We start from the raw sequence: 27700 nt of genomic DNA on the forward strand, positions 1-27700 counted from the left end.
TATTTCTAAGAGTTAGATCAGGCAGAATGAATGTGTGAACTGGATGTTTTTGATTGAAACACACTTGGTCATGATGAATGCGCACCACTCAGGGGAGTAAAAAAGATCAAAGTAAAATATAACTGCAGTAAATGGATATGAGCAGAGAAAAGAGCAAAAGCAACATCTTTCAAATGTGTTTTACTTTGTTCACCATACCACTTAAAAATTCAATAAATATTAACATTAAAGCTTTCATTTAGGTACGTATATACAAGAATTATACAAAAAAAATAATGACGTTATGAACCGCAATGCAGGACTGGTGTAACAGTACGCCCAACCACAGTGTGTAGACAGCATGGCCTGTATTTTGCAATTGCAACACAACTTTTCATAACTTGAAATTTACACTATATACATTATTATCTGAAAAACATCAGTTACAAAAAAAATATATATCATAATGCGTTATATTCTGAAAAGCATTTTAAAGCATTAATTGACTGACGTCCACAAAAACAGACAGCGGGCATGCTACAGTGGGGATGGCTTGCAAACGGTCATGATTTTTCCTGTCAGTGAGGATAATCAGCGGTATGTCGGACACCAAAAAAGAGCACCAGGGATAGAGAAGCCACTGAGCTCCCTGCCAGGAGTGATGGCATGAGGTTTGGAGGGTACCTCCAGGATAACTGTAGAATTCAAGAGTGCTTGATTGTGATCAGTTAGTAAGGTAATACGATTATACCATTGTCTTGGATGTATATTTAATAAGCATATTCAATTTGTTAAAAAACAAACAAACATCAAGCTAGGAGGAAAAACAGCTAGAAATGTAAGAACATCCGACAATCTGACAGTTGGTTAAATAATAATTTGGTGTAATGACTCTCTGAATTTAGCTTCTATCTTTAAATACTTGTTTTTAATCATTTAAGTTCATTTGCTTTTAGATCATGTCATGTATTTTAATTCCAATTCACTCTTTACCTGAATTACCTGAATGCAGTTTTTACCAGACTGGTTGAGCCGAGATTAGCAGCTCATAACAGATCGAGGGTAAGCAACATGACCACATGGCTAATTAGCACATCTTATATATGCACATTTATCAAGCTATTGCTCTTTTGTTATTAATGGAGCTAAATTGACACTCATAATCTCTGTACCGACACAAATTGAGTTTTTTAAAGTAAAAAAAAATGTTCAGTAGATGCTTAGTTGTATTTCCCTGCAATGTTTGACTAGGCCTTTAGCTAGCAACTTAGTCACAACAGTAGCTGAGGTGTCAACTGATCATCACCTAGTGGTGAGTTGGATCCTGTGGCAAGGGAGGATGCTTCACAGGCCCGGCATTCCAAGATGTTTAGTGAGGGTGCGCTCAGAATATCTGCTAGAGGCCCTAATATATGACATCTTCCTTTCCCACTCAAACTTTGACAACGTTCAAAGGAGGCAGGGGACTTTAGTCCGAACAGACTGTTCCACATCTCCTTTGCCAATGTGGCTTTACAGAGCTGTGGCTGCAAGTCGGTTTGACACCTGTTGTGGCAACAATGGGGATAAAGGAAGCTGTCAATTTCAAGAAGGAGCCCTATCAGGATGGGTTATCATCTGGGACTCCAAATGAGCTCGAGTAGGGGGCCAGGGAGGTTTGTGATTAAACTACTTCTTCTGCAACCCGAACTTAGAAGAGTGGAAGAATATGGATGGATACTGTATCAATAAATGGAATTAGCATGGTATTTGATAGAATACGCCAGGTTAATACATAAGACTTTTTTTGCCAGGGCTTTTTGAGTTTAGACCAATAACTATTATGTACAACATAACAGCTAACCTGCCAGTCCTGTAGCTACTTCTTGCATTTCATATGTGGGTAAAGCTGTCATAAAATGGCATCTGGCAGAGACAATGACACTACACAGGGATAAGGATTTTTTTTGTCTTTAAAAAATGTAGCTCTATATTATAAATACAGTATAAGGTTTATAATTATTCTGGTGGCACACTCCAGACCCCATAGCTGGCACGTGCACCTCCAAAACCATAGTCTATGACCTCCTTATGTTCACGAGTTTAATAGTAGTTCTAATGCACTTGAAAAAACAACAGGCTTGCACAACTGTACACAGATAAAAACATGAATGTAGCAATGCAGTCATCACATTTTGAAGTCATTTTAGTTTACAGCACCTTTGTTTAAACTTTTTTTTTCCATTTCATATTTGAAGCACACACGGCCGAGCGACGCCGTGCACCAGATCGCTCTGAAGTTTTGATGAGGTAACCACCACTGGGCTGGTCTAAGTTCACTATCATGGACAGAAAAATAATAATAATAATAATAAAAAAAAAGAAAAACTTTGAGTAAATCACATACTGCAAAGGGTGTGCTGATATTTGAGACCATTTCACCGAACAGCACATTCACAACACTGTTCACTGTTCATTTCTGAGCCGACAAGTTTCTGTGACTGGAGTCCCTCTCTGATCCTAAAGTGTCCCTTCTTGATCTTGCAGCAGCTGGGCCTAAAGTGCTGTTTGGGCTGTGCTCTTTAGAGGCACCTCCACTTGAGTCTGCTGTAGGCCGTGGCGGCCCCGGAGGTAGAACTGGCCCAGCATCTGAATCTCTCTTTCCAGCAGTGAGAAAGGATTCGCTGGTGGGATGCTGGGGCGGAGCAGCATTTGTCTGTGGTGAAGTTTGAGAAGTGGCAGCTGTAGTTGGCACCGGGGTAGTGAAAAGACGCCGTCGAGTGATGGCTTTAGTGGTTTTTGGCGGGGTCTGTGTTGTGGTGACATGAGGTGGCTTGGAAGAGGCAGGATGAGAAAGAGCTGAGATGTCAGGTTCAGCTAAGGCTACTGGGGTGTGAAAGTCAGGAACATGGGTAGTGAGGCTTTCTTTCTTGTCACAAGACTCACAGCAAAGCTTATAATATCCAGGGATGGAACAATACCGGGAAAGGACTTCCATTTGGCAGAAAATCGATTTATCCCCCAGACATGGCTCATCTAGTAATAACAGGACAGAGAACATCACTAAAAACTGCGGTGAAATGAATATTTCTACTTCTACTCTGTTTATATTGATTTCAGAAAAAAATTGCATTGTAGCTTACTTGAAGAGATTTTTTGGACAGGGTTTTCTGGAACTCTTAGATAGACAGCTTCGTCTTTTATTGTAGAGTTTTCCATTATTTGTTCGTCGAGAGAAGACCCTGGATGTCCTGGAGAGTGTAACAGCAAAAAACAAAACAAAACTGGGGTTAAAAAGAAGCCATGACAGAAAAAGCTTCTGGGAATCTGTTTCTTTTACAGGAAAACAGAACTTTGTTGTTCACAGGACACGGAGTGCAAACTGGAATTCTTTGTGTTCCTTTGTATATTTTCAAAGCACATAATTTTCCACTTACTACCAATGCAAGGAAAAAGAAAAGAACTGAAAGAACTGGAGGCACTCAGCTCTTTGAAGAGGAAGCAAAATGAGAAAGGCTGAGGAAGGGCACTGGTGCAGAAATATTTAAGGTCTTAAAGAAGTGTCTTTGTGTGCACAGGATATTTAATACAAAGAGCATTAACAGAGAATGTATTCAGTCCTGAAAAAAAGTGTTTGCCTATGTGGGTCTCAAGGGTCTTATGCAGCAATCTTGTAACCATTAGTGAGACAAAGTTGTTTTTGGAAGATTTCTGCTCAGTTCACGAGGCAAATCTTGTGTTACACTACACTTCTCTAAAATCTACTGCAAGGATTATGATAACATGTGCAAGACTCATAATGCATTTACTTGTCACAAGTCAGAAGCAGAAGCAGTGTCCTTTTAATGGTGTATGTGAGACTAGTAGCAAGGTGGCCAAATCTCTCCTCTATTAGCACGTACATGCATGTGCATCTCACCTGAACATGGTCCCAATTTGCAAATGAGGATTGTTTCCGGTTTCTCGCCCTCGCATTCTCCAATGGTGTTGTCACTGGTCTTGCATACCACCTGCCTCTGCTGAATGCCTTCGCCACAGGTCACTGAGCACTGCGACACACCCAACGCACACAAACACACACACAAATATGTTTTATTTTCATCAGCTTTCATCGAGAACACTGAGAAGAAGAAGAAGAAGAAGAAGAAGATCCTGTCTCACCTGAGACCATGCCCCTGTCCTCCACTGGGCAGGACATACAGTATGGTTGCAGGCTTTCCTTATCTCTGGACGTTCATCAGTGCAGTGTTTGCTGTGGACCACTTTGTTGGTACCATTGTGAAGCGCCTGCATGCACTGCACAACCCTGGTTTGGTACCCGAGTTTTCCACAGGTCTTACTGCAAGGACTCCACTCTTCTACCACCCACCTATCAAGAGAGCATTGTGTTTGAATAAAACTATCCCTCTCATTCCAAAATTAAATAACCTTTCTACACTAGTTTTTACATCCTCACTAAAATGGTAAAAGTCATGTCAGAGTGGACATACGGTATGAAAGCAATTTTAAAAGTGCTCATGCTGATAGAGCTGCAGTGCTGTAGTTTAAAGTCACTCACGTGGGCTGGCTGCAGTCTTGGGTGTTGCAGCGTTTTCGGATGGGTTTGGGCTTTTTGCTGGTTTCACAAAAGTTACGATGCACCAAACGGCTGTCACTCTTCCTCCTGCATCCATATTTGGTGTACTGTATGCCTAATGGATATAAAATTACACAAGGAATGTACCAGCAAGACTATAGATCATATACCATGTGACCTCCATAACTTTGTAAAAAATAATTTTATATAGAGTCCCAAATTTTCAGAGATTCAAAAGTAATTGGACAAAGAAATTCAACTTGTAAAAAATCGAATTTGACGTTCTTGTTCTTAAATGTGTAGCCAGTAGTTTGCAGCTTGTTGTAAACTGTCTGCATTGATTTCTTGATTGTAGTCTTTCACAATGATACCTCCTTAAGGTGCTCTTAGTTCTTCTCCTGCAGAGAAATAATTCTGCAATCATGCATTTTTGTTGTTTTCTGCAGTCTTTCAAGCCTTTTGGTGATGCTGAGTTGGCTAGTGCATTCATTCTTGTAAAGACTAGAGTCTCGATTTAGACAATCCCAAAGTTTTTGCTCTCTGTCTGAGGGGTTCATTTTAGTTTTCCAATCTAATGATGACCTCCTTTACTTGCATCAATGTCTCTTTGGACCTCATATTAAGAGTTTCAGCAGCTAAAGAAGTTCAACAAGTTCAACACTCAGAATCAACTCCAGATCCAGAACACGGAAACAGGCTTCATCTGGCCATGACGCTTCTTATCAGTCAGTTGTACAATTAGCTTAGAGCCTGTGAAAATAGGGGACTGTGTATAAAACTAGTGGTAATAATAAACAGTTATTATTGAATTAAAGCTGAATATCTCCACTTCAATCACATCTTGATCGCTTGATTTAAAATTGCCTGTATGGATGCACAGAGGCAAAAACACAAATATATAGTAGAGTCCAAAAGTCTGAGACTACACAGAAAAGCTGTCAAAGCTTAAAATAATCAAAAAATGTGAAGTTGAATGATTCTGGACTCTTTGTTGGTAACTATATCATCCCATCAGTGCATTTAGATAACACTTAGGCGTGTTTGATCAGTGCATCAAAAGTAAACCCTCTAGCAGCAGTTTGCTTTTTAGAAATATCAAGTTTTAAGCTTAAAAACCTGCTTATTAAGAGACATTTTGGTGGGAGGAAACATGAAATCAGAGCTAAGTAAAAGCTTCAGAAACTAAAGTCTCAATCTAAGTAAGGTGGGGCTTTCTCACAGTCAAATCTAGGCTTGATGCAAAGTTTTCTAAGAGAGCACTGCATGACAGTCTACGCCACTTTGAAGAAACTGGATCACTTTATCTAAAGCAAAGGTCAGGCAGACCAAAAGAGATCACAGCACGAGGAAATCAATGCATCCAGCTTTGTTCCCTAAGAAAGAAAAGCAGCTGAAGAAACGAAGACTTCAATCAACTTCAATCAAAGTGGTCTAAATTAAAAGGCCAAAGACTGAACTAATCGTCTGCAAAGACAATAAATGCTTGGACTTATATTTCTGTTATTTTTTCATGTCTCCCCCCCAAAACAGATATTCATAATTCATAATTAATTCATTCACAATTGTGTGTTTTAAGTTGGAACATCAGAAGCAAATTAAATGCAAAAATATAAGAAATAAAACTCAGGTGGAACGGGTTTATTATTGTTATATAATTATGGTATATAGTAAGCTATTAAAACCTTGAACTGTTGTGAGTCGTTTTATTTCTTTAACTCATTAATTTCTGTAGTTGCCCAGATTTATCTTTACTTTTGTTTGAGCCTACGCAAAAAACCCGCAGCTTCAGTACATTCACTGACCTCCCCCACAGGGTTTGGAGCACTGAGACCAGCTTTTTAGTGCCCACTCATATGTGTCCAATTCGGCGAGAAGAACATTATTGTTGGTAATAAGTGGTAGCAGGTCCTCATGTATGATGTACTTATATGTTAAGCTAACTTTTGCATCTTCTTCCTGAGGAATGATCTGCAGCAAAGTGAACAAACGTTATTAGAATAAACAGAAATTTGGAAGGACAAACTGAAGCTCGGAAAATTTACTTGATACACTCACCAGGACTATGATCCCTTCATGCAGAGGGCCAGTTGTTTTCAATGTCTCCCTCTCACCCTCAATGGAATACTCCCACTGTAAACCATTTTCAATGAAGGTCTTTGATTTGGCATCTTCACTTTTTTCATTCAGTATGAAGTTTCCAGTTACTTGATTCTTCACAGCTGTCAGTAATGAAGAAACAGATATTTTATGGAGGCAGAGGGAAGTCCAAGGGAAGGGATGTACAAATTCAAAGTTGGGATTAATCCATTCCCATCACAGAAAGTTTGCTCTAAGCAGAGAATGTGTCAATATGCCATTGTGGCTTTCTGACACCAGTTCTTCCAACTTGTGTTTTGTTTTGTCAGAGGAGAGACGAGTGGCCCAAAAAGGAAGATGGTTGGCTTGGCTGAAAGCTGTTTGAACCTGACTCATCAGTCACCCCAAAGCTCATACTAGGATAAAAAAAATGATTACTCTGTTATTTTGTCTCCATAACTGAAGACATTTCAGAGTGTCCTCCTTTTTCACATAGAGCTTCACACTGTAAACTGCATGCAAGCAATTTGAAAGTCATTCACTTTGAAGTAAGGCATAAAAAAAACATCTGCTGTTTTCACATCACTGGAGTTGCACCTACGATGTGACCTGTCAGCTGTGCTAATTGCACTTTATATTTCACTATAAGAAATACACTTTTTCCTGCCAAAGTTTATCTATAAGTAGTGTCTGATCCTCCTCTTAACATATATTAATGTCAGTAGAGCTGAGTCTCCTGCCATTCTCTTTAATGTCATATTTAATTTTAAAATGTACATTTCGAAACATCAAATGGGCTTTTAAAACTCCAAAATTTGCTCTTCAAAGTTTGAAGTTTGCTCTTTCAAAAATGTGGAGTCAAGATCTTTAATCTCTAAGGCAGTCGATGTCAAAACATTGTTTATAAAAATGTAAAAAAAAAAAAAAACTTTAAAGAGAAACATCTCAAACTCCTCCTGAGGTTCACTAAACATAGTCCCTAAAAATGGATAAACATGCTATTTCATGTGGTAGGCTACAGAAGCAGAGGGCAAAACAGAAGCAGGATATTTACAAATGGGGAAACAACAGTAAAAACCAACTCCCTAACTATGCTCTCATTACACTTGTGCCACCAAAACATATCTGAGTCACAAGATCACCAGCACATGAACTATGGGGTGTCCTGTTGTGTCTGGTACCAGGAAGTTGGAAGCAGATGCTTGACTAGACAGAGAATCCAAAGAGTCTGAGGCTGGTACAGCATCATTGGCTTCTTATTGTGTTTTCTGAGCAGTTTGTGGTGGGGTGTGCATGCTATAGGAAGCTATATGAATTATTATTATAACATTTTGTAGTTCCTGATGCATAAGTGTTATTAAACTTGCACAAACAAAAATAAAGTCCTTCTTCTTTTAGGGGTCGCTACGCCAGATCATCTTCCTCCATCTCATCGTAGCATTCTCTTCTGACACATCAGCACGTTGCATATCTTCTTTTACTGCATCCATGAATCTTCTTTGTGCTCTTTGCTCTTTTACTCCTGTGTGACAGCTCCATATATTCACACCCTTCCTCTGCACATGTCCATACAATCTCAGCCTTGCCTCTTTAACTTCACCTCCAACCACTCAACCTGAGCTATTCCTTTGGTGCACTTATTTCTAATCCCATCTCTCCAAGTCACTCCCAGTGAAAATTCTCCTATTCTCACACATCACGCCTGACACTCATTTCCACCCAGTCCACCCACCCTACGCTCTTTTTTCCACCTCTCTTGTGTACTGTCCATTGCACTGTATGTTTAAACCCACGTATTTAAACTTATCCACCTTCACTACATCTGTTCCTTGCAGTTTCATTGTTACTCTTGCCTCTTTCTCCTTCATATGCATGTATTCTGTTTTGCTTCTGCTGACTTTCTTTCCTCTTCTGTCCAGCACATACCTCCACCTCTCTAGGCTCATCCACCTGCACACCGCTCTCACTATAGATCGTGAAGTTGTCTGCAAAACCTATAAAATCCCTATAAAGTTTCTATAAGATGCTATTAGGTCATATTATTCCTAATAATTCCCCCCTTATTCACTTAATCACTATTCTGTAAATTTTACTTCCATCAAAGAAACCTCAGATACTTTCTGTGAGCTGACTCTGAAATCTCTTTCTTATTAAGAAAATATGTTGCAATCTGGTTTACAAACCCCTTGACTTCTAATTCTGTTCACAAACCAGCCCTATTATTTTCAGTCAAAAGCATCAGATGTTTCCACACATGACAAAAATGTGGGACGCACTCACCAATTATATGAGGGGAGGTCTCGTTCTCCTCAATGACTATGTGGCGGGCCCCTATTGGGATGTCAAACATTTTCAGCATTCCTAACAAGGCAAAAAGAAAGAGCACAGTTTAGCCCGGCACTTTAAACAAGTTGTATTTTTGGGGGGCTCTAAAGAAGCCAATTATTTCTAAATCAAGATAATAAGACAGGGTTTTGATTGATGATAAAGGCTGGTACATAGGTAGACTGTGGCTAAAATATAGAAGAACTAGTCATTAAATTCATTCTTAGCTAAGGGTTAACATCCATTTCACGGCTGTCCTGCCCCTGCAGTTGATAGTTACCGTTCTTTTTAGGGGTCTTGGTGAGTGTCAGCTTCACAGTGCGGCAGTGAGAGTTGTCTCCTTCACAAACTCCACATTTATCCTCTTGCTTGTAAGACCCAACTTCCTTGTCACAGCCTACATGCTGTAAGGAGAAAAGGCACAGCCAGTCAATCACATCAGTGGAACACTGTGACTGACTTTTACAGAGACGCAGATTGTTTTGCTGGGAGAATGATGCCACGGAAGGACAAAGCACATGTCTGATTTGGACGGTGCCTTGTAAAATATACTGCATATTGGAAACATGTCTAGACATAACAAAAGAGTAACCAAAACACTGACTGTCTTCTCTACAACGCTGCCACACTGGGCCTAAGGTGAAAATGGAGCCAAAATAAATACCATGTCAAGGGGCAAAAGGTGATGTATTCTATTCAATTCACTTACACTTCAGTAATTAAATATCTATATATAATTTTAAACAACATTGCCATCATTAAAATAGAATCTACTAAAGGTCACAGCAGTGTGACCTCTGGTGTAAAGCAATGCATAGATAGTGCATTAATAAAACATAGGATTTATTTTGAGGTGTGAAAACAGAATAAAATTGCTCTTATATATAGCTTTTAATTTCTTTATTTTAAAATTGATAGTGTACTTTAGAAACTATTGTTAAAAAAGGCAAAATACTCTCAAAAATTTGCCAATTATGAATTTCAAACCCTAAGACAAAATCTATTCCATTTAATTTAAAATGTAAACAGCTTACTGCTAATTGTATCTTGGATGACTGACCTTCCCAGTGCAAAATGATATAAATGCAAAGTCTGAAGACTTAAGGTCACTGACTTTTTGTTGTGTTGTAGTATAAACCACAAGACGTGCCTGATTATCTCATTATGTCTTAAATATGTCAAAGTTTATGTTTTTGAGCAAACGCTTACCAGGCACTCTCCTCGAGCGCAAACACTGAATGGGTCTAAGTAGCTGCATCTAGTCCCATCATGCATCACCTGGTTCATAGATACCACCTCTCCCGTTTCCTTTGACTGACAGCTCAGCTCACATTTACGGGCCTCTGAAAGCACATGAAAACACATTCATACACACCCTGATTATCAAATGTGATAAAGACATCCGCAAGCTCTGACAGTCTGATAACACCTCCATGACTCTTAATGTTCCTGTGAAAAGCTGCTAATGCAACTACCATCTGTCCTCTTGCTGCTGTGCAGAAAACTTTCAAGCTCACCAATGAAGCGGAGAGCCAGCTCTTACCATCTGGGTGCTCATAAGGCAGCCAGGTGTGCTTGATGTTTTTATGGTATTTGTTGCTTCTCTGGACGCACTGCTGAGCACGGAAGTCCTCGTAAGGGCCTGCACACTCCTCTGTGTTGCACATCTGGTAGTCAAACGCAGACCCGGGGCAATCTCTACCACCGTAGGCAGGTCTGATCAAGGACAAAAACATGATGCTGTTGAGCAAACTTCCTTCATAATGTTCCCAAAGATTCAAATGTCATTTTTTTTGGGCTGTAATTGAACAAGACTAAAATTAGTCTGTAACTGAAGAAGCTTCTTATATGAGAGGAAACATCTTCAAGCAACTTAAAGAATTCCAGACGCTTTTCTGTCCAAGCTCCTTAGGCTAAAATCATTTGTAAGTGTATTACTATTAAATATTTGAAACCTGATCCATCCTCCTAGCTTTAAAAAAGAATATGGATATTTAAAAAAGCCTAAAGAATATGTTTGAATTCTGTAATTGAAATTGTAATACACCAAAGCTGTATGCAAATTTTTGACCTAGAATAGACACTTTGCTTTTGTTTGTTTTTTTCAAGTCAAACAATACAAATAAAATCACTTTAGCCAAGAAACATTAAAAAGAAACGTGTTGAAATCTTTAAAACATTTTTAAAAAAATTAAAAATGTTCCAGGCACAAACGTTTAGGAACCCAAAAGGTGAATACTTAGCATAACATGCTCTGTCGCTGATATCACAGCACACAACTACAAAATGTTATAATAATAATTCATATAGCTTCCTATAGCATGCACACCCCACCACAAATTGCTCAGGAACTGCTCAAAAAAAACACAATAAGAAGCCAATGATGCTGTACCATGTTGTTCTGAACACACAACATGCTAAAAATCACTTTTCTGTTTGACTTTCTGGAAGGACTGCAGGAAACTTTCCAGTTTCCAGTGCAATTGGCTGTCGCACATCAGTGGGATTGACTTACAAATCCTCAGCCAGGTCCACAAAGTTAATTTATTTTCATTTCATCTAAACATAATAAGTAATAGTGCACTGACTTTTAATGAAAGACAGATTTTCACATCTTAAGTTAACAAGATATTATTTTCTCAAGGGTATCCAGATGTTTGCATACAACTAACCATTAACACTTCAGTGCTATTTGTACAGTTATTGTCTTTTATTGTAAAAGTTTAATTTGCCAGAGGTTTGAGTTACTGATGTCAGAACACCTGTAAGAACACCTCCAATTCATTCAATGAGCCCCAATGAGCCAGAACTATATCTAAGGGGACAACAATGTCAGAAATCTCTAACTGAAACATCATGCTGTAAATAATGTCACGATTTACACCAGTACCTTTCCTGCAATGGAAAATCAAACTGTCTGTTGTGCTAATCAATCCCATATATCAGCAGACTACATTATGGCCTACATACTATTTGTCACGGTATGTTGTTGTGCAGTTCATGCAAGAAATCAATCTGCTTTACTGACAAGCTCTGATTAAAGCACTGAGTGACAACTTTTCTACCAGTTGAGTATAAGAAAAAAAGAAAGTAAATTTTTTGAAGTTGAAGCTGTCTTGTTATTATCTGCAATTTCCTTTAGTTTTTACCTTTTGCTTTTGTATCATGCGAATCACATGTTGCACTCTCGAAAAAGGATCATCCATGTAAACTTTTTGAGTTTACATGGATGATTTAATTTACTCCCAAACTCCAGATTTAAAATTCCAGACTAGTTCCTATGTAATTTACACAAAAGGCCAACACAGAGTGCATTACGCGTGAACAGGTCATCTGATTTTAGCCTTAAAGTTGGTTAGGAATGTGTCTTTATTACAGTTAATGAAAGAACATCAACAAAAGAATCTGCACACTTAAATCTTATCTAAAATTAAAACACATTGCAGAGCAGATCAAATCTGTCCACTGAGAAAATTGCACCTCAATTTCACTGTTAAAAGTTTCATTGCTTTAATGACAATAATGATTTTGATTCTGATTCTGAGATCTCAGTAAAATGAAAACCTAAATGGAATGCAGTCACTGATTATGTCAGCTAACCTCAGCTGGAAAAATCAGTGTTTCTGTTGGGTAATGAGTAAATACATTATTTCTAATAACCAGCTGGGGGCAAAGAGCTCTGGCTGCAAAAAGAAATAAGGTGGCAGTGACTGCTACTGTATGTTAGATATGCTCTATGGTCTCAGCAAACACTAGTTTGATTTACCGAAAGTTAGATTTTTTTAATATAACAGGTTGCGTACAAGCTTTGTTCATTCTGTAAGTCATGATCCCATTTAAATAAAATATACAATAAAATAGGGCATGAGAGCCTGTTTTAGGGTTTGGCTGCCTTGTCTTTTACAAGCTGATACTGCATTAGCATCGAGTATGTGTAATTCCTTTCTTTGTTTCTGATTAAAAACAAACAAACAAAGAAAATCCTAAAACGGTAATGGCCAGAATGTGAAAGCTGACACTTCAAAATTTAACTTCAACAAACAACGCGTAGTATTAGAGATGCAATCATAATTATTGTAAGTTTTTTACTCTAGTTAAAATGACTTACATCCTCCTTAAAATCATTTTCATTATCTTTTGTGTCTCCTTTCCTGTAAAATGCACCACTTAACTTCTGTACTACTTAAAATTACTTACATTATAATATTTCTTCTTTCCTGTAAACAGCTGTTGTTGTTAAAGTTACACTGTTAAAATACAATGAAATCACATTTAATTCTATTACACCATCATAACACCTCACTTTGACCTTTCTCTTCATTAATAGTATAAACGCAGTATGAGGTTTTTATAGTTTTATAAATAAATTAATGAAACCAAATCTAAGTCAAGCTTAACAAACCCAGGACTGGATTAAAAAAACGTCCCCGAAGCTCTTCATTTACACTTATATAGTACATTAACATCTTTTAGATGAATACTGATACTGATGATACTGTGTGATCAAATACTATTTTTTCACTATCTGTATAGCTGTTTTATTTTCTGTTTTTTTCTTAGTTTTGCGACATAGATTCAGCTTCCTTGTTGCTGTAGCACTCACGGAGGATTGTTGCACAGTCTGCTGCGGGAGCGAATTCCACCTCCACATGTTCTGGAGCAAGAGCCAAACTTTGACCAGGAACTCCAACTTCCATCATGGCCCTGAGGCTCCTGGCTGGTTCGCCAGATGCAATGACCCTTGAAGCACCACTGAAAATCAGTGTCCATTAAAAATGAGAGACAGGTGGAAAGGAAGAAGAAAAGAAAGGTCAACAAGTCCAAACTGATGACATTTGGCTTCTCTGAAAATATTGCTCCGAAACTTTATTTCCGCTTCCTATTTTTAGAGAGTTCCACTTAGCAATTATTGTAAAGAAAAAATAAAATTACAGATGATTCAGAGACATTTCCTACCTTTCCTGGTGCACACTCTGTTCCATCCACAGGAGGACCTTTTTTAGTTTTACAAAAGTACTGGTTGTCAGGGTGGCTGCACCACAGCTGCTTGCAGGGGTCGTAGGTTCGAAACTAAATGAGCAATTAAACAGCAAATCTGAGCACTAATTCTTTTTGGAAACATAGATAAGCAAACACAGTTTTTCCCTGTTAAAAAACAGAACTTACTCCTTTGCAGCATTAAAAAATACTGATTAAAAATTGTTGACTATTCTAATTATTTTAATTATGTGGTTATTATATGGTAGAATAAATAAATAATTCAAATGAATAAATATATATATATTGGGGCCACAAAGCTTACTTACAGCAGTGCACATTTTATAACCAACACCAAAATCAAAGCGGCACTGTTCATCCATTGAATAATTTATTCCAGGGAGCTCAGGAAGCTTGGGCCACTTATGTTCAAAGGGATCATCCAGCAAGCAGTCATAGGAGCTGAGGAAGCAATAAGAATAATAAGGACATAAATGTTATATGCAATGCGAGGTCAGGAGCAGACCACATATGAAAAGAGAAGGAACAAATTAATTTACACAACAGCTGTGCAAAGAGCAAACATACTGGATGTATCTGTTGAGCTCCTGCTTGCTGCAACGTGACCAGTGATAGCGGTGAAAAGCTGCTTGGACAAGTGGTGCCATGATGCTACCCATGCTGGTCTCATCAGCACAACGATTCCCTTGGCCATCATGCTCCATACCCAACCTGAAGGGCAAAAGCACAGAAGAGCATAGATTGTGATCACGGCAAGAGATAAAGTCACAGCAAACAATATTTTCTGAATTCTTTCTGTTGTTATGCACTACGAATACAACAGGATTGTGTAGGAGTAAGCAGAGTTGTGTACTGCACCTCTGCACTTTCTAAACACTGATTGAAATTTGGAAACTGTCAGCTATCATAATTCTTTTAGTTCTTTTCAAAATTACAAGCTTGTTCGATTTTATCTAAGTCACAGCAGGTTCCCCAGCAATACGCGTGTGACATTTGAAGCAGTTCGGATAACAGCTGTCAGTATAGATGTAGAACATACACAGAAACATCAATTTATAAAACATTAACGTCTACAAATTAAACAATTTAAAAAATAACTTCAAGTACTCTTTAATTATTATTTACATGGAATAAAATCTGAATTCACTTGTCTATATGCTAATTATGAAGGTACAGGTAGCAGACAGCAAATATAGATTTGCATGGAGAATGGCAAGAGCAACAGGCTCTTTCCCAAAGGTAGAAAAAAAAAATCAGCCTACACACACATTACTGAGTCACTACTATCACACTAATGCTACAGCACTTATTAAACTGTTACATACTGTTGACATTTGATAGCATTAAAAACATCTTACTATTTTATCCTAAAAATTGATGACTTTTCCCAAAATGAAAATATTAAAAATGCCATAACATACAAGTTATACAAGTTTTTGTGAATTGACAATATTATGGGTTAAATTTGACTTGAACTGTATCCATTCAGATGGATTTTAGATCTATCACCGTGTGTCTGCTTAAGAAACTTTTGTGGTTTTAGGAAATCTCGATACTGTGTTGTCTCTGTCTCCGTGTGGGGTTTTTTTCTTTTTTTTTTCCTGTGATTTTTGATGTTTTATTTTGTTTGGTGGAATACCTCAAGGGGAACCTTGACACTGTCTGTATTCCCACAACCACTGCATAGGTCCCCATAGAGGTTATAGTTAGGTTTATTTTATGTTTTTATGTTTTGGGTAAAACAGGACATGATATTTTGTGATAGTAGATGTTTTCCCAACTAAAACAAATGCTGTAAAATCAAAAAATTATGGTCTCCCTGCTGTAAATGAATTCATTAATCATCTGTTTATTAACGTCAGATGGAATATTTATACGTCTGAATAGATTTGCAGTTCAAAATGCGGAACAAACACTTTTTATGAGAGAATTCTTGACCCAGCAAAGCTGACTGGGACAATACTGTGAAGAATTAAAATGTGAACAGTATGTAAGAGTTAAATCATACAAGTGTAAAAATGTCACTTTGCTATTTTATTGCACCAGAATCTCTAACCAATAATCTCCTAGAAGCTCTGCTGCCTGGAAACTATAAAACAGCCATATTGTTTATACGCTTTGATTATTGTATAAAGTTATGGGGGTGGCTGCCAGTGGTAGATAAAAATTTATCATAAAAACAATCAAAATGTTGTCTTTTAACATTATGCAACAAAGAAAAACTATTTTCTAAAATGTTGAAATATTTCTTTGAGCGATAAGTTAGTGGCTTAACTGATAGAAACTGGACAGATAATGCTTTACAACAACAGGCATGGTCAAAGCAGGCTAAATGCTGGACAAGTGAGATTAGAGGAGAGTGCATGTGCAGGTGGTTATCAGCATCGGACTTATGATTCCCTTAGACATTTTTATGGAAGCTGTGCTTTTTAAATGTTAAATTTTTTTACTGTTGTTTATTTGATATAGAGTAATTGCAAGCCTCATTAAAGCTGCGCTCCAGGAACACCAACCTCCAGTAAGAAAGTACAGAAGCTCGATTAACAGGGGAGGTAAGCTCTAAATTGAACTATCAAGTTGGTGAAGCTTTGTGGACACTGTATTTGAATGCCAACAAAATAATTGCCTTCTTTTCTTCTTTTTCACGAGTTATTGAAACACTGAAAATGCAGCATCACAGCAGGATATCCACATGTAGTTTAAGACAAGTGGACAAAACCAAAGGAACAGTCTTCAGCTGTTAGTTAAGAATACATCAGTTGTGTCTTGCTCCCAACAAATAACTGAAATACTGCCTTTAAGGGGTTTGAAAATAATACCTAATAATATATCATGGCAATATTACTGCTGTCAGTGACAACAATATTTTTGATATATAATATATTCTTTCATTTAACTTCTATTACCTTTATTAAAGAGTCACAAAAAGCTTAAGCTGGTCCCTGTGTGCACTGGTCATAAGGAAGAGAATATAGTGGAGAGGTTGCCAGTCTTTTACAGAGCGCAAACTCATATTCACACCTACTGGAAATGTGTAGCTTTCATTTCAGCTAGCTCTCATGTGTTTGGATTGAGGAGGCCACAAATAAGCCCACACAGCCATGAAGACACAAACAGGTCGCAGATGATTAGATGTGATCTTATCCCATGATGACTGCTGTGAGGTCAGCAGGTGTTTGAATCGCAGAAAAACAACGATGCTGTAAAACTAACTAAGGTCAAACTAAAAAAGAGGCAAACTTGGACTCAAAACAAGAGGTTGTTTTTAAACATATCTGATAAAAGGCTTTGCCGTGTAATAAATCCATGCCCCATATGCAAAAAATAAATGTATTTCAGACGAAATGCTGCTCAGATCTGACTGCTTCTGGCAGGAAAATACAAAGAAAAACAAAAGAGAAAAAAGAAATCAAGTGGGTTTCACTTTCTACAGGTGTTGTTTTGCAAAGCAACGATAATTGCACCTGCAATTAACTGGTGCAATTAAAAACTCTGCAGGGTGCAATGACACCAATCCAACTACCTCTGACTATGTCTGTTGCAGAATAGTTCTGCATTCATAGGCTCGTGCCTCACGCCTCAACCACTTACTGAAGCAGAATATAAAACTTCAATCAATCATTTTCGATAAAAGAAACAGGCAAAATATATTCAAACCATTCTCGTCTAAATTGTTTGAATTTTTTAAAAAACAACTTGACATTCTGAGTCATGATGAATAATTGAGTAAAACAATCACATTTTAATATCAAACACTAACAGTGTAAAATATATGATGTATATATTGCTCGGTTTTTAACATGTTTTCTAATGGGTAGGTTATGAAAAAGCAAAGAAGACTTTCATCCTGAGCTTTCTTGTCATGCGTTGTTGCATGCAGAGTCCTGTATATCCTGTTGGTTGATGAGTCAGCTGTGGAGAGGGTTTCAGGAGATTTTTGACAGAGTCAGTCCATCTGCTGAAAATATATCATGTGACAATCTAAACTGTCTGGTTTTAAATTTAAAAAATAAATAAATTATAAATACATTTAAAAAAAGATCCTGGCACTCAAACTCTTAAAATTATTTTAAAAAGCATTGCACATTATTATTATAGCATCTGTGTTCCCCCGTTTTATTAAGTTTTTCAGTCACTGACACAGTTATAAATGCTGTGAATGCAGTTCGCTCCCCTAATTCACATTAAGGACCTTTTTCGTTTTTTGCTCGTCTATTTTTTTGTTAAGCCACATGACACTGACCTACGAATAAATCAAATATGAAAAAACCTTGTGTCCTTGGGCACTTTGTTACTAGCAGCCAGTTACAAAAATACATGATTTTTCCCCCTTTTTGTTTTTTTAGCTGAATCTACAAAAATGCCAAAAGTGACACAGTGTGACAGGCATAAAGTTTCTGGATTTTTTGCACCAAGAGGTTCCCAAAGAACTATTAACTGAAAACTTGGCATATTTCAGCATGGTGTGCAGTGAGTCCTTAAAAAATTTGAAGAAACTGGACAAGTGGAAGACTAAAGAGGAAGTGGCAACAGAGGAACAGAAAGTCGTTTTTCTCAGAAATAGGAAAAAATCCAGCAAATAGATGACACAGGACCTGTCCCAGTGGTGTGATGGATGGGAAGAATCCTAAACCATGAAATAATTGCCAGAACATATATGGATATTCACTCAAAATTATTTCGGCCAAATCTTTCAAATGGTGTCACTGCACACACATTTCGAATTCATTTCAATCGCACAAATGCAGAAATAATTAGTTGCAGTATTTTATCTGATTTATTATGAGAATGTCGTGCCTGACCATTTGTCTTTGGTGCTTAACTTAAATGTACCACAAGCATTTATCCTGTTTTGCCTTCACAAGTCATAGTATGATTTGTCTATCACATAAAAGTGGTGAGCATACTGCATGCCTCGACTGTACATTTAATTCAATTAGATGTGAGGCTCAAATGAGCACAGACCGTTTAGATATTACATTCCTATTTCTTGAATACTATATTCAGCCACAGCTTCCACCTGGTGCATCTCTATTTTCTATAGTTCTATAATATGACAACCTGCCCAAGTATCTTTGTCACTAGTTTGCTTACAGTTATTTTTATTCATTAAATCAAGCAAAAAAGCTTGTTTTCTTCACTATTTTTTTTATACCCTTTAGATAAATAGAGATTTATTGAACTGAGAAACACTCAAATAAACGCTCAAGTTAAAAAATATAAATATCCCCATTCCAAAATGTCATGTGACAAGCTCATTGGTGAGTGTCAAGTGTCAAGAACCATCTGTGAAAGACAGTGGAGGCTCTGTCGTGGTTTGGCATTTTAATCTGTGGTGTTGGGGAGTCTCTATCTAAAATTTATGGAATTATGAACACAGAAAAAAATGTATTCACTGTGTTCTTACAAGAGTTTGTCTAAAAGAGTCTGTTTTGAACAATAAAGGTGGTAATGCCAAATACTAATCTTAAAGCTCATTAAAGCTGTACTAACTTTCCATGAGTCTGCGTTTTTTCACGTGTTTCAATAAGTCAGTGCACCTATTTTCCATTTTCCCTCCAACATATTATGAGGGGTTACTAAAGACTTTTGTATAGCACTATAACTGTTAATAAGCAGCTCCATACATTTATTGAATACATTCAGCCTGTTGCTACAGTAACTTTTAGCCTGTTGCTACCTTAGCAACCATTGACCTTGACAGCAGGAGTAGATGTATTGATCGCATAATGGTTAAAGTATATACTGGTTAACCACAGGTTAACTTAAGCACAAAAAATGAATTCTTCCCGTTCTCATGTTTTGTGTCTACACAAAAGGCACAGAAAGCACAATGTTAAAAAAAATACTGCTTTCATATTTATGTGTAAAACGCAGCTGGAGATCAGATTAAATGCTTTTTCACAACAACAGATCACTGTTTATGTTCACAAACTACAATCACACAAAAACTATTAACTTAAATGCACACAGAAAGATGTTGTGAGTGGCCCTGCTGGGCATTCATCATGATGCCATTACTCACACATGGCCGGTTTCATGAGCAACCACAAAGGCAGAGGAGAAGCCATCCTCATGGTTCAGAGTGCAGCTCCTCAGTGGGTGGCACATCCCCGTCACTGGAGCATACCCTGAGCGACACAAAAGACCACACAGCCCTGATAATCAAGAATGAAAGTGGTGACATTCTCATGCAGTGCAACGAAGTGGAAAAAGATTTCTAAATATGGAGTAATTGCATTCATTGTGAAGGTTTTAATCTCTTTTTGGTGAGCAGCTGGCTGTCACACTGGCTCTTGAGTGTGTGTGAGTTATAAAGAGAGTGATGGTGATTGCTCAGCTTCTTTCAATGAAAAAAAAAGCCCCACATATCTGTGTGTTTACATTGTGATTTATCAGAGTAGGCTACATTCACACAGTGGCACTTTCATTCATTTAAGGTGAACGAACCGAGGTAAAATACTTCTAGCAAATCCCTCAATAGCAGCAGTAGCTCTACACAGCTTGCATATCAAACATAAAGAAACTCCCAAAGCAGTTTCAGAAGCCTGCCATCATTATTACCCAGCAGACACCTGGTTGGTACCACAACATTTCACACAGCTCACGAGGACGACAAACTTTTAAGCAAAGCACAGACATCAAACATAACTCGATCAAGAGGTGTGCAGCAATTCAGCTTAGTGCAAATCAGCTTGGATCAGAAGCACGCCCATTCTGGCCTTCTTTTTTGCCACAGCTTTCAGATAATTTCCATGCTTTCTGACCATCAGAAGACTGTTTTTTTGGCATGCAGGTAAAAAAGCAGAAAATGCAGCAGGCAGACAGCTGGTGATAAAGCCATGTGTACATGTCAAGTTATTTGAATGTCTGCAGTGGGTTATTTCAGTCACAGCAGAGTGAGCTTTAGCTACAGCATGATGACGATGCCTTTATGAAGAGAATGACTAAAGGCTCTATTCATGAATGAAAACAAAATGGACATATTAACACTGAAAGTGAAGTTGCAAAACATGAAAGCAGATGAGGAGCATGACCCTTTATCTGAAAGGCAGATAAAAGGAATTCAGGAGAATGCTGATTACATTCCCATGAAAAGCCATTTGGAGCTATGCACACTGAAGCAAAAAGGTGCAGCAATTACTACAGTAATAAAAAAAAAAGTGTTTCTCTATGGCTGATGTGAAGATTGAGGAGAGAGGTGGTGTCCGCCATCTGGTTGATAAACTCAAACACTGAACATCTTGGGAACATCATGTTAAATCTTTTGGTGCCAAGGAGACCAGATCAAAAACACTTTCAGAGGATTTAATCGGTAACATTTTTAAAACGTGGCAAACTCAATATCACCTAATGACACCATTTAAGACAACTTTCTGCATCTCCTGTTGCTCCATTAACTTACTCTATTTACCCAACAGCCCATTACTTGTTTGGACACAAAATCTACCATCTCACCGCTAAACTTTCACAAGAATGTGTGAGGTCTGCTTGTGACCCTGAGATGCAGCACAGGGTTCAGCCCAACCTAGCTCAAGGTATCATAGAAACTAGGTTTGTTATGAACACAACACAACTGCAGCTATGGTAACACCTAGAGGTGTGACAAGCAAACCAGGTAGCCCCAGGCTGTCCTCGAAACATGACACGTGCTCTATAAAAGTTAAAAATATACACAGGTCAGTGCAAGATATCGAGTGCATGCAAGCACAGAGGTTTGTTCATTCGGGACCCAGTGTTTTCTGCAGGTTTGGCTGTTCACTTCAAATTTTGTTTTGAAGGACTGAAAAGAAGAAACAAATGGTGAGGCATAAAACTAGGAGAACAACATGTATAGCACAAATTTGCTGCAAAATGACTGCATACATGTACAGTAATATTTGGATTGACAATAATCTACTGAAAGTACAGAAAAGTTCAAACTGAACTTTCCAACAGTCACTGAGTAAAAAAAAGAACAATTAGTTTATATAACTGGCAAACTAACAAACATGTTCTGTTTTTTCTCTACATGCCAAAAACCTTCTTCAGTATCTCAACTTTTCATTTTTCCAGGGTGGCATCAATGTCAAGTCAGCAAGGTTTTGGAAACAACTCAGCAGTTATTTTCTCATGAGGTTGCCATTTCCGGAATTGGGTTCAAGACCTCAGCTGCAGCCCCCACTTTTATATTTCCAGCAACCTTACCTGGGCAAGACTTGAAGCCAACCCCTTTGTGAATGGAAGCAGATATCAGCACTCAGTCTGCACAGGCCTCGATCGAGAAAAATACAGTACCTTGCATACCTGCGGGACCAAAATCTTGCCTTGTGAGGAAGATGGCGTGATCATGGTACTCGGCATGGTCAGGGTCGCGGCGCTGCTGCGTGTTGGCCCATCGGCACACCTGCTCCAGGCTGCGAGATGGGTTGCCACGTTCGATCAGGCTTATGGACTGCAGAATGAACAGGACCAAGAAAAAAACGTTAGCAGACTGTAAAAATAAATAGGAGGGTAACCCTGCCGTTCGCCTTAACAACGGTTAAGGTTCTTTCTAAGATGAAAGAAGACTCATCACCCTTTTACCTTTACATCAGTGCAGTAGATGTACTGTCATTTGAAAAACTGTCAAAGAAAATAGCTGAAAATAAGTTGTATTTTTTGTGCATTTGAGGACAAAAAGGGACATGTTGGTTAGAAAAACAGGGGAACCTTTAGGATTACAGGTATTAGTTTTACTTTTTGCTAAATTGCCAGTGATTATGAAACAATTAATAGGTTTGTAACTTGTAACTTGAGCTGTAGTGGCTAACAAACCTCTAGTTGATACACAACTTGAGACAACACAAGCCCACAGGCAGGTACACAGCCTGTCTGCTCACTAGCAGCTGAAGTAGCTGAGTCTGCAACACTGAACAACTTATGAGAAATTTCAAGAGATCAGTAGCTGAGAAAAGTCTACCAGCGACTAGACAGAAATAGTAGCAGGCTATACCACCAACTCTATTTGATAGGCTATGAAATATGTCACTAGAAACACAGCACTATTCAAGCTGTGTTGCACTAACTATATACTTTTAAAAAGACCTACAGTGGGGCAAAAAAGTATTTAGTCAGCCACCGATTGTGCAAGTTCCCACACCTAAAATGATGACAGAGGTCAGTAATTTGCACCAGAGGTACACTTCAACTGTGAGAGACAGAATGTGAAAAAAAAATCCATGAATCCACATGGTAGGATTTGTAAAGAATTTATTCGTAAATCAGGGTGGAAAATAAGTATTTGGTCAATAACAAAAATACAACTCAATACTTTGTAACATAACCTTTGTTGGCAATAACAGAGGTCAAACATTTACTATAGGTCTTTACCAGGTTTGCACACACAGTAGCTGGTATTTTGGCCCATTCCTCCATGCAGATCTTCTCGAGAGCAGTGATGTTTTGGGGCTGTCGCCGAGCAACACGGACTTTCAACTCCCGCCACAGATTTTCTATGGGGTTGAGGTCTGGAGACTGGCTAGGCCACTCCAGGACTTTCAAATGCTTCTTACGGAGCCACTCCTTTGTTGCCCGGGCGGTGTGTTTTGGATCATTGTCATGTTGGAAGACCCAGCCTCGTTTCATCTTCAAAGTTCTCACTGATGGAAGGAGTTTTGGCTCAAAATCTCACGATACATGGCCCCATTCATTCTGTCCTTAACACGGATCAGTCGTCCTGTCCCCTTGGCAGAAAAACAGCCCCATAGCATGATGTTTCCACCCCCATGCTTCACAGTAGGTATGGTGTTCTTGGGATGCAACTCAGTATTCTTCTTCCTCCAAACACGACGAGTTGGGTTTATACCAAAAAGTTCTACTTTGGTTTCATCTGACCACATGACATTCTCCCAATCCTCTGCTGTATCATCCATGTGCTCTCTGGCAAACTTCAGACGGGCCTGGACATGCACTGGCTTCAGCAGCGGAACACGTCTGGCACTGCGGGATTTGATTCCCTGCCGTTGTAGTGTGTTACTGATGGTGACCTTTGTTACTTTGGTCCCAGCTCTCTGCAGGTCATTCACCAGGTCCCCCCGTGTGGTTCTGGGATCTTTGCTCACCGTTCTCATGATCATTTTGACCCCACGGGATGAGATTTTGCTTGGAGCCCCAGATCGAGGGAGATTATCAGTGGTCTTGTATGTCTTCCATTTTCTGATGATTGCTCCCACAGTTGATTTTTTCACACCAAGCTGCTTGCCTATTATAGATTCACTCTTCCCAGTCTGGTGCAGGTCTACAATACTTTTCCTGGTGTCCTTCGAGAGCTCTTTGGTCTTGGCCATGGCGGGGTTTGGAGTCTGACTGTTTGAGGCTGTGGACAGGTGTCTTTTATACAGATGATGGGTTCAAACAGGTGCCATTCATACAGGTAACGAGTGGGGGACAGAAAAGCGTCTTACAGAAGACGTTACAGGTCTGTGAGAGCCAGAGATTTTCCTTGTTTGAGGTGACCAAATACTTATTTTCCACCCTAATTTACGAATAAATTCTTTACAAATCCTACCATGTGGATTCATGGATTTTTTTTTCACATTCTGTCTCTCACAGTTGAAGTGTACCTCTGGTGCAAATTACTGACCTCTGTCATCATTTTAAGTGGGGGAACTTGCACAATCGGTGGCTGACTAAATACTTTTTTGCCCCACTGTACCTTTAAATGAACCAAAACACAATTTTAGTATTTTTGCCTTGTACGACACCAGTATGAATTGTACATCAAACAAACAATATGTGACCAAAGACCTTCAGCAAGACCTTTGTAGCCAATCACTGCCTGAAGTCTCTTTACTGCTGCCAGCTTTGTTTCTGGGTCTCTCTGCATTCACTGCATTTGGAAAAGCATGCTCTGTTGGGTTGAGATCAGACAGACTGACTTGACAATTGAAGACTATCACTTTCTTTACCTTCAGAAACTCTTCAGTTGCTTTTGCAGTATGCTTTGAATCATTATCCATTTGCAATACTTGTTGAGGTTGCAGCATTTGGCTGAATCTGAGCAGAAAGTAAAGCTCTGTACATTTTATAATTCAACCTGCTACGTCTACCAGCAGTCACAAACAGACAGACAGTAATGTAACAAATTATTATGTTACTGTATTTTTTCAGTTGTTTAGACAATTTAAAAATAGTGTTGCCACTGATGTTACTCTTTGTATTGTTGTAATTTTATTTGTCTTTCTTGACACCATCGTGTCAAAAATGCTATCAAGATATTTAGATAAACCTAGTATGAGCTCATCTGGCTCCTTTCTATTGTGAGTCAAACTGCCCACATCCATGTGGCACGAGAGGTCACTCGCTGGTTAGATCATTAAAAAATATATATTGTGAATCATATGTTCTTGCATTTGTTGGCCAACAAATATAACCCAAATGAAAATCTTGACTGAACAATTTTCTCCAATATTATCATGAAAACATGAAATGATGGCTTTGGTGTTCCTTCCCTCCAATGAGGCTGATCTGACAGCCCAACACAGTAAAAAAAACACTGTTTCTGTTTTTGCCAGTGTCCCGTTTTGGGTTTTTTCTGTAAAGGAGTATAAATGCATTGTGGTTTGTATTTCGTGTCATAAATATACAGAAAATTTCTCAATAAGATTCAGCTCTGGATGAACTGCTCTGGAGACTGATAACCCTACTACTATTACACACACCGACACACACAATGTGAGGCCAGGAGAAATGAAGGCACCCAGGAGGAACTGGCCAAACTTTGTCTTTATTTTCTGAGTGGGTGCTGCAAGCAGGGCCAGTGACACACAGAGCATGTTGGACCTCATCTAATTGGTGTTGGGTAAACAGCATCTCTCTGCTCTGACAAACAGACAGAAGCTGAATAAAAATGCCCAGTTTCCAAGCAGCATCAGTCAGACATGCAGGTAATATGACACTTGTGGACAGATGGATACGTGCGTAAAGCAAATGACTCACTAGCATCTGCCCCCACATGTATAATATACGATATTTCATACCTCATTATAATGTGTTCAGCTGATAACGAGCAAATATGCCAAGACTGGCATTAAGTGGCGAGAGGTGAACAGAAACACAAACACATACTGATGTACAACTCTATAAACTGAAGATATGGAAGATCATTTGACCAGCTAGCATTGACCAGTTTGCTTTTTTTTTTTTTGCTTGTTTATTTGATGTTATTAATATGTTACGTGAGTATTTACCACATGGTGCAAGTACATTTAAATCATTCATTACACTAAAGAAAGCCTGAGCAAAAGTGAAAGTGACTGAGCTTTTGTACAATATTCATTCGTCGCTTTCTTTCATCAATCATGTTAATATAATATGTACTCATTTATTTCCTCACTATTTATGTATGGTATGTGCCGGTACTGGGCTTTAATATGTTTTTGCATCAACTTTAGTGTTTTAATGGGGGCTTTTTAAGGTTACCTTTTCTTATAATCAGGCAATCAGTTCTGTATTGCCCAAAAGAAATACAAAAAACATCTATTTTAACCAGACAACTGAGCTCAATTAAATGCTAATATCACACCGACTATTTTCGCACACGTTTTGTTAAACTCAGCATCTGAGAAACAGCCTTTCTTTCATCTCAGCCTGACCCCAATTTATGATCTTAAACTGATATTTTTCTCTTTTTCTCACTGTACGTCTTTTTTTCCTAAGAAGTTGTTAGCTAGAAGAAACAAAAAAGCAGCTGTAAGCTCCAAAACAAAACTTTGCTTAGTGTATAAATTACTGCATATATAAATCTCAACTGTTTTTCATCTTCACTGCTCTTCCTGATTCTCCTGTCACTCAAATACTTGAGAAGATTGTTTTTCTAAAACTGGTTTTTTCTTTTCTCTCCAAAGGAAAGTTGAAGAGAAACAAGTAGGATTTAAAAAAAATCTGATGAAAAGAACTTTCCTCCCGTGACCACATAGGGTATAATCAATTATTCGATTCTACACTTCAAGTCGGTTTAGTGGAGCAGTAAAGCTATGAACTCTCATTTTTTATGTTAGTTTCATAATTTAACTTCACTTAAATTATGTACTCAATCAGAATTACCAATCATTATTGCTGGGAGAGATTCACGGTCGCTATAAATAAGTTAATAAGCAAGTTAACAGGTACTAGAAAGTAGAAGAGCAGTCAGAGCTTATTTCAACCATGGCCTTGCTCTGTTTAACAGTTGTAAAGAAAACAATTTAAAATAATTTGGATCTGCATTGAAATGTAACAGGTTCTTCTTTTCCCCAAGCTTCATCTATCCACTAAGCTTTTCAAAATACAACCGGGTAGTTTCAAATGCATCATCTAAAACAGACAAAGAGAAATGTTTACAAGCCCTAGCTCTCTCCTTGGTTGAAGTATCAGCTTATTCAGAGAAATCAGATCATATGATACCAAACAGATCCTTTCTTTTAAACTGCAGCATAAAGGCACTGGCTTTGGGGAAGGATCCACTCGCTTAGAGCCATTCTAGTTTTAACCAGTCTATTGTTAGAATACTCTGCACTAAAAATCTGTTTTTTTGTTGTGTGCACTAAAAAAAAATTAAAAATTGGTGTAAAATAAGGAAGCTGTGCTACATGTAGTGGTGTTTTCTTTTATCCTCATACATGATATCTTCTTGACAAACCTACACTTTACCCATCTCAATTTTTTATTGTGTCGAATATGCAGTAATGGCCCAAAACAACTCTTTTTCCAAGTAGAAACCAAGCCACAAGGCATGAAACTCAGCTTTCCATATCATCTTAAAGTTAG

General features: G+C 38.2%; 1 protein-coding gene across 2 annotated transcripts in view; it reads right to left on the reverse strand.

The window, feature by feature from the left end:
* Positions 1 to 165: 165 nt before the first annotated feature.
* The window catches only part of adamts14 (ADAM metallopeptidase with thrombospondin type 1 motif, 14), a 57208-nt gene continuing 29673 nt past the window's right edge, over positions 166 to 27700 (reverse strand). The window contains exons 6-22 of one of the 2 annotated variants that reach the window (XM_085466462.1): positions 22220 to 22367; positions 19959 to 20064; positions 14501 to 14644; positions 14242 to 14374; positions 13892 to 14005; positions 13539 to 13687; positions 10479 to 10651; positions 10145 to 10278; positions 9216 to 9339; positions 8891 to 8971; positions 6590 to 6753; positions 6337 to 6502; positions 4517 to 4649; positions 4120 to 4327; positions 3878 to 4007; positions 3102 to 3209; positions 166 to 2994 (exon numbers count right to left, since the gene is read on the reverse strand). In XM_085466462.1, coding sequence (XP_085322588.1) covers positions 2432 to 2994; positions 3102 to 3209; positions 3878 to 4007; positions 4120 to 4327; positions 4517 to 4649; positions 6337 to 6502; positions 6590 to 6753; positions 8891 to 8971; positions 9216 to 9339; positions 10145 to 10278; positions 10479 to 10651; positions 13539 to 13687; positions 13892 to 14005; positions 14242 to 14374; positions 14501 to 14644; positions 19959 to 20064; positions 22220 to 22367 — 2778 coding nt within the window. In that variant the 3' untranslated portion in view covers positions 166 to 2431. Of the gene's footprint in view, positions 2995 to 3101; positions 3210 to 3877; positions 4008 to 4119; positions 4328 to 4516; positions 4650 to 6336; positions 6503 to 6589; positions 6754 to 8890; positions 8972 to 9215; positions 9340 to 10144; positions 10279 to 10478; positions 10652 to 13538; positions 13688 to 13891; positions 14006 to 14241; positions 14375 to 14500; positions 14645 to 19958; positions 20065 to 22210; positions 22368 to 27700 lie in introns of both variants that reach the window. The other variant, XM_085466461.1, reaches the window with a different exon arrangement.

This window comes from Copadichromis virginalis, linkage group LG8 (genome assembly GCF_057382275.1).
Source record: "Copadichromis virginalis isolate Kocher_CV1m ecotype Utaka linkage group LG8, C_Virginalis_male_GT1.1, whole genome shotgun sequence".
Taxonomy (NCBI): Eukaryota; Metazoa; Chordata; class Actinopteri; order Cichliformes; family Cichlidae; genus Copadichromis; species Copadichromis virginalis.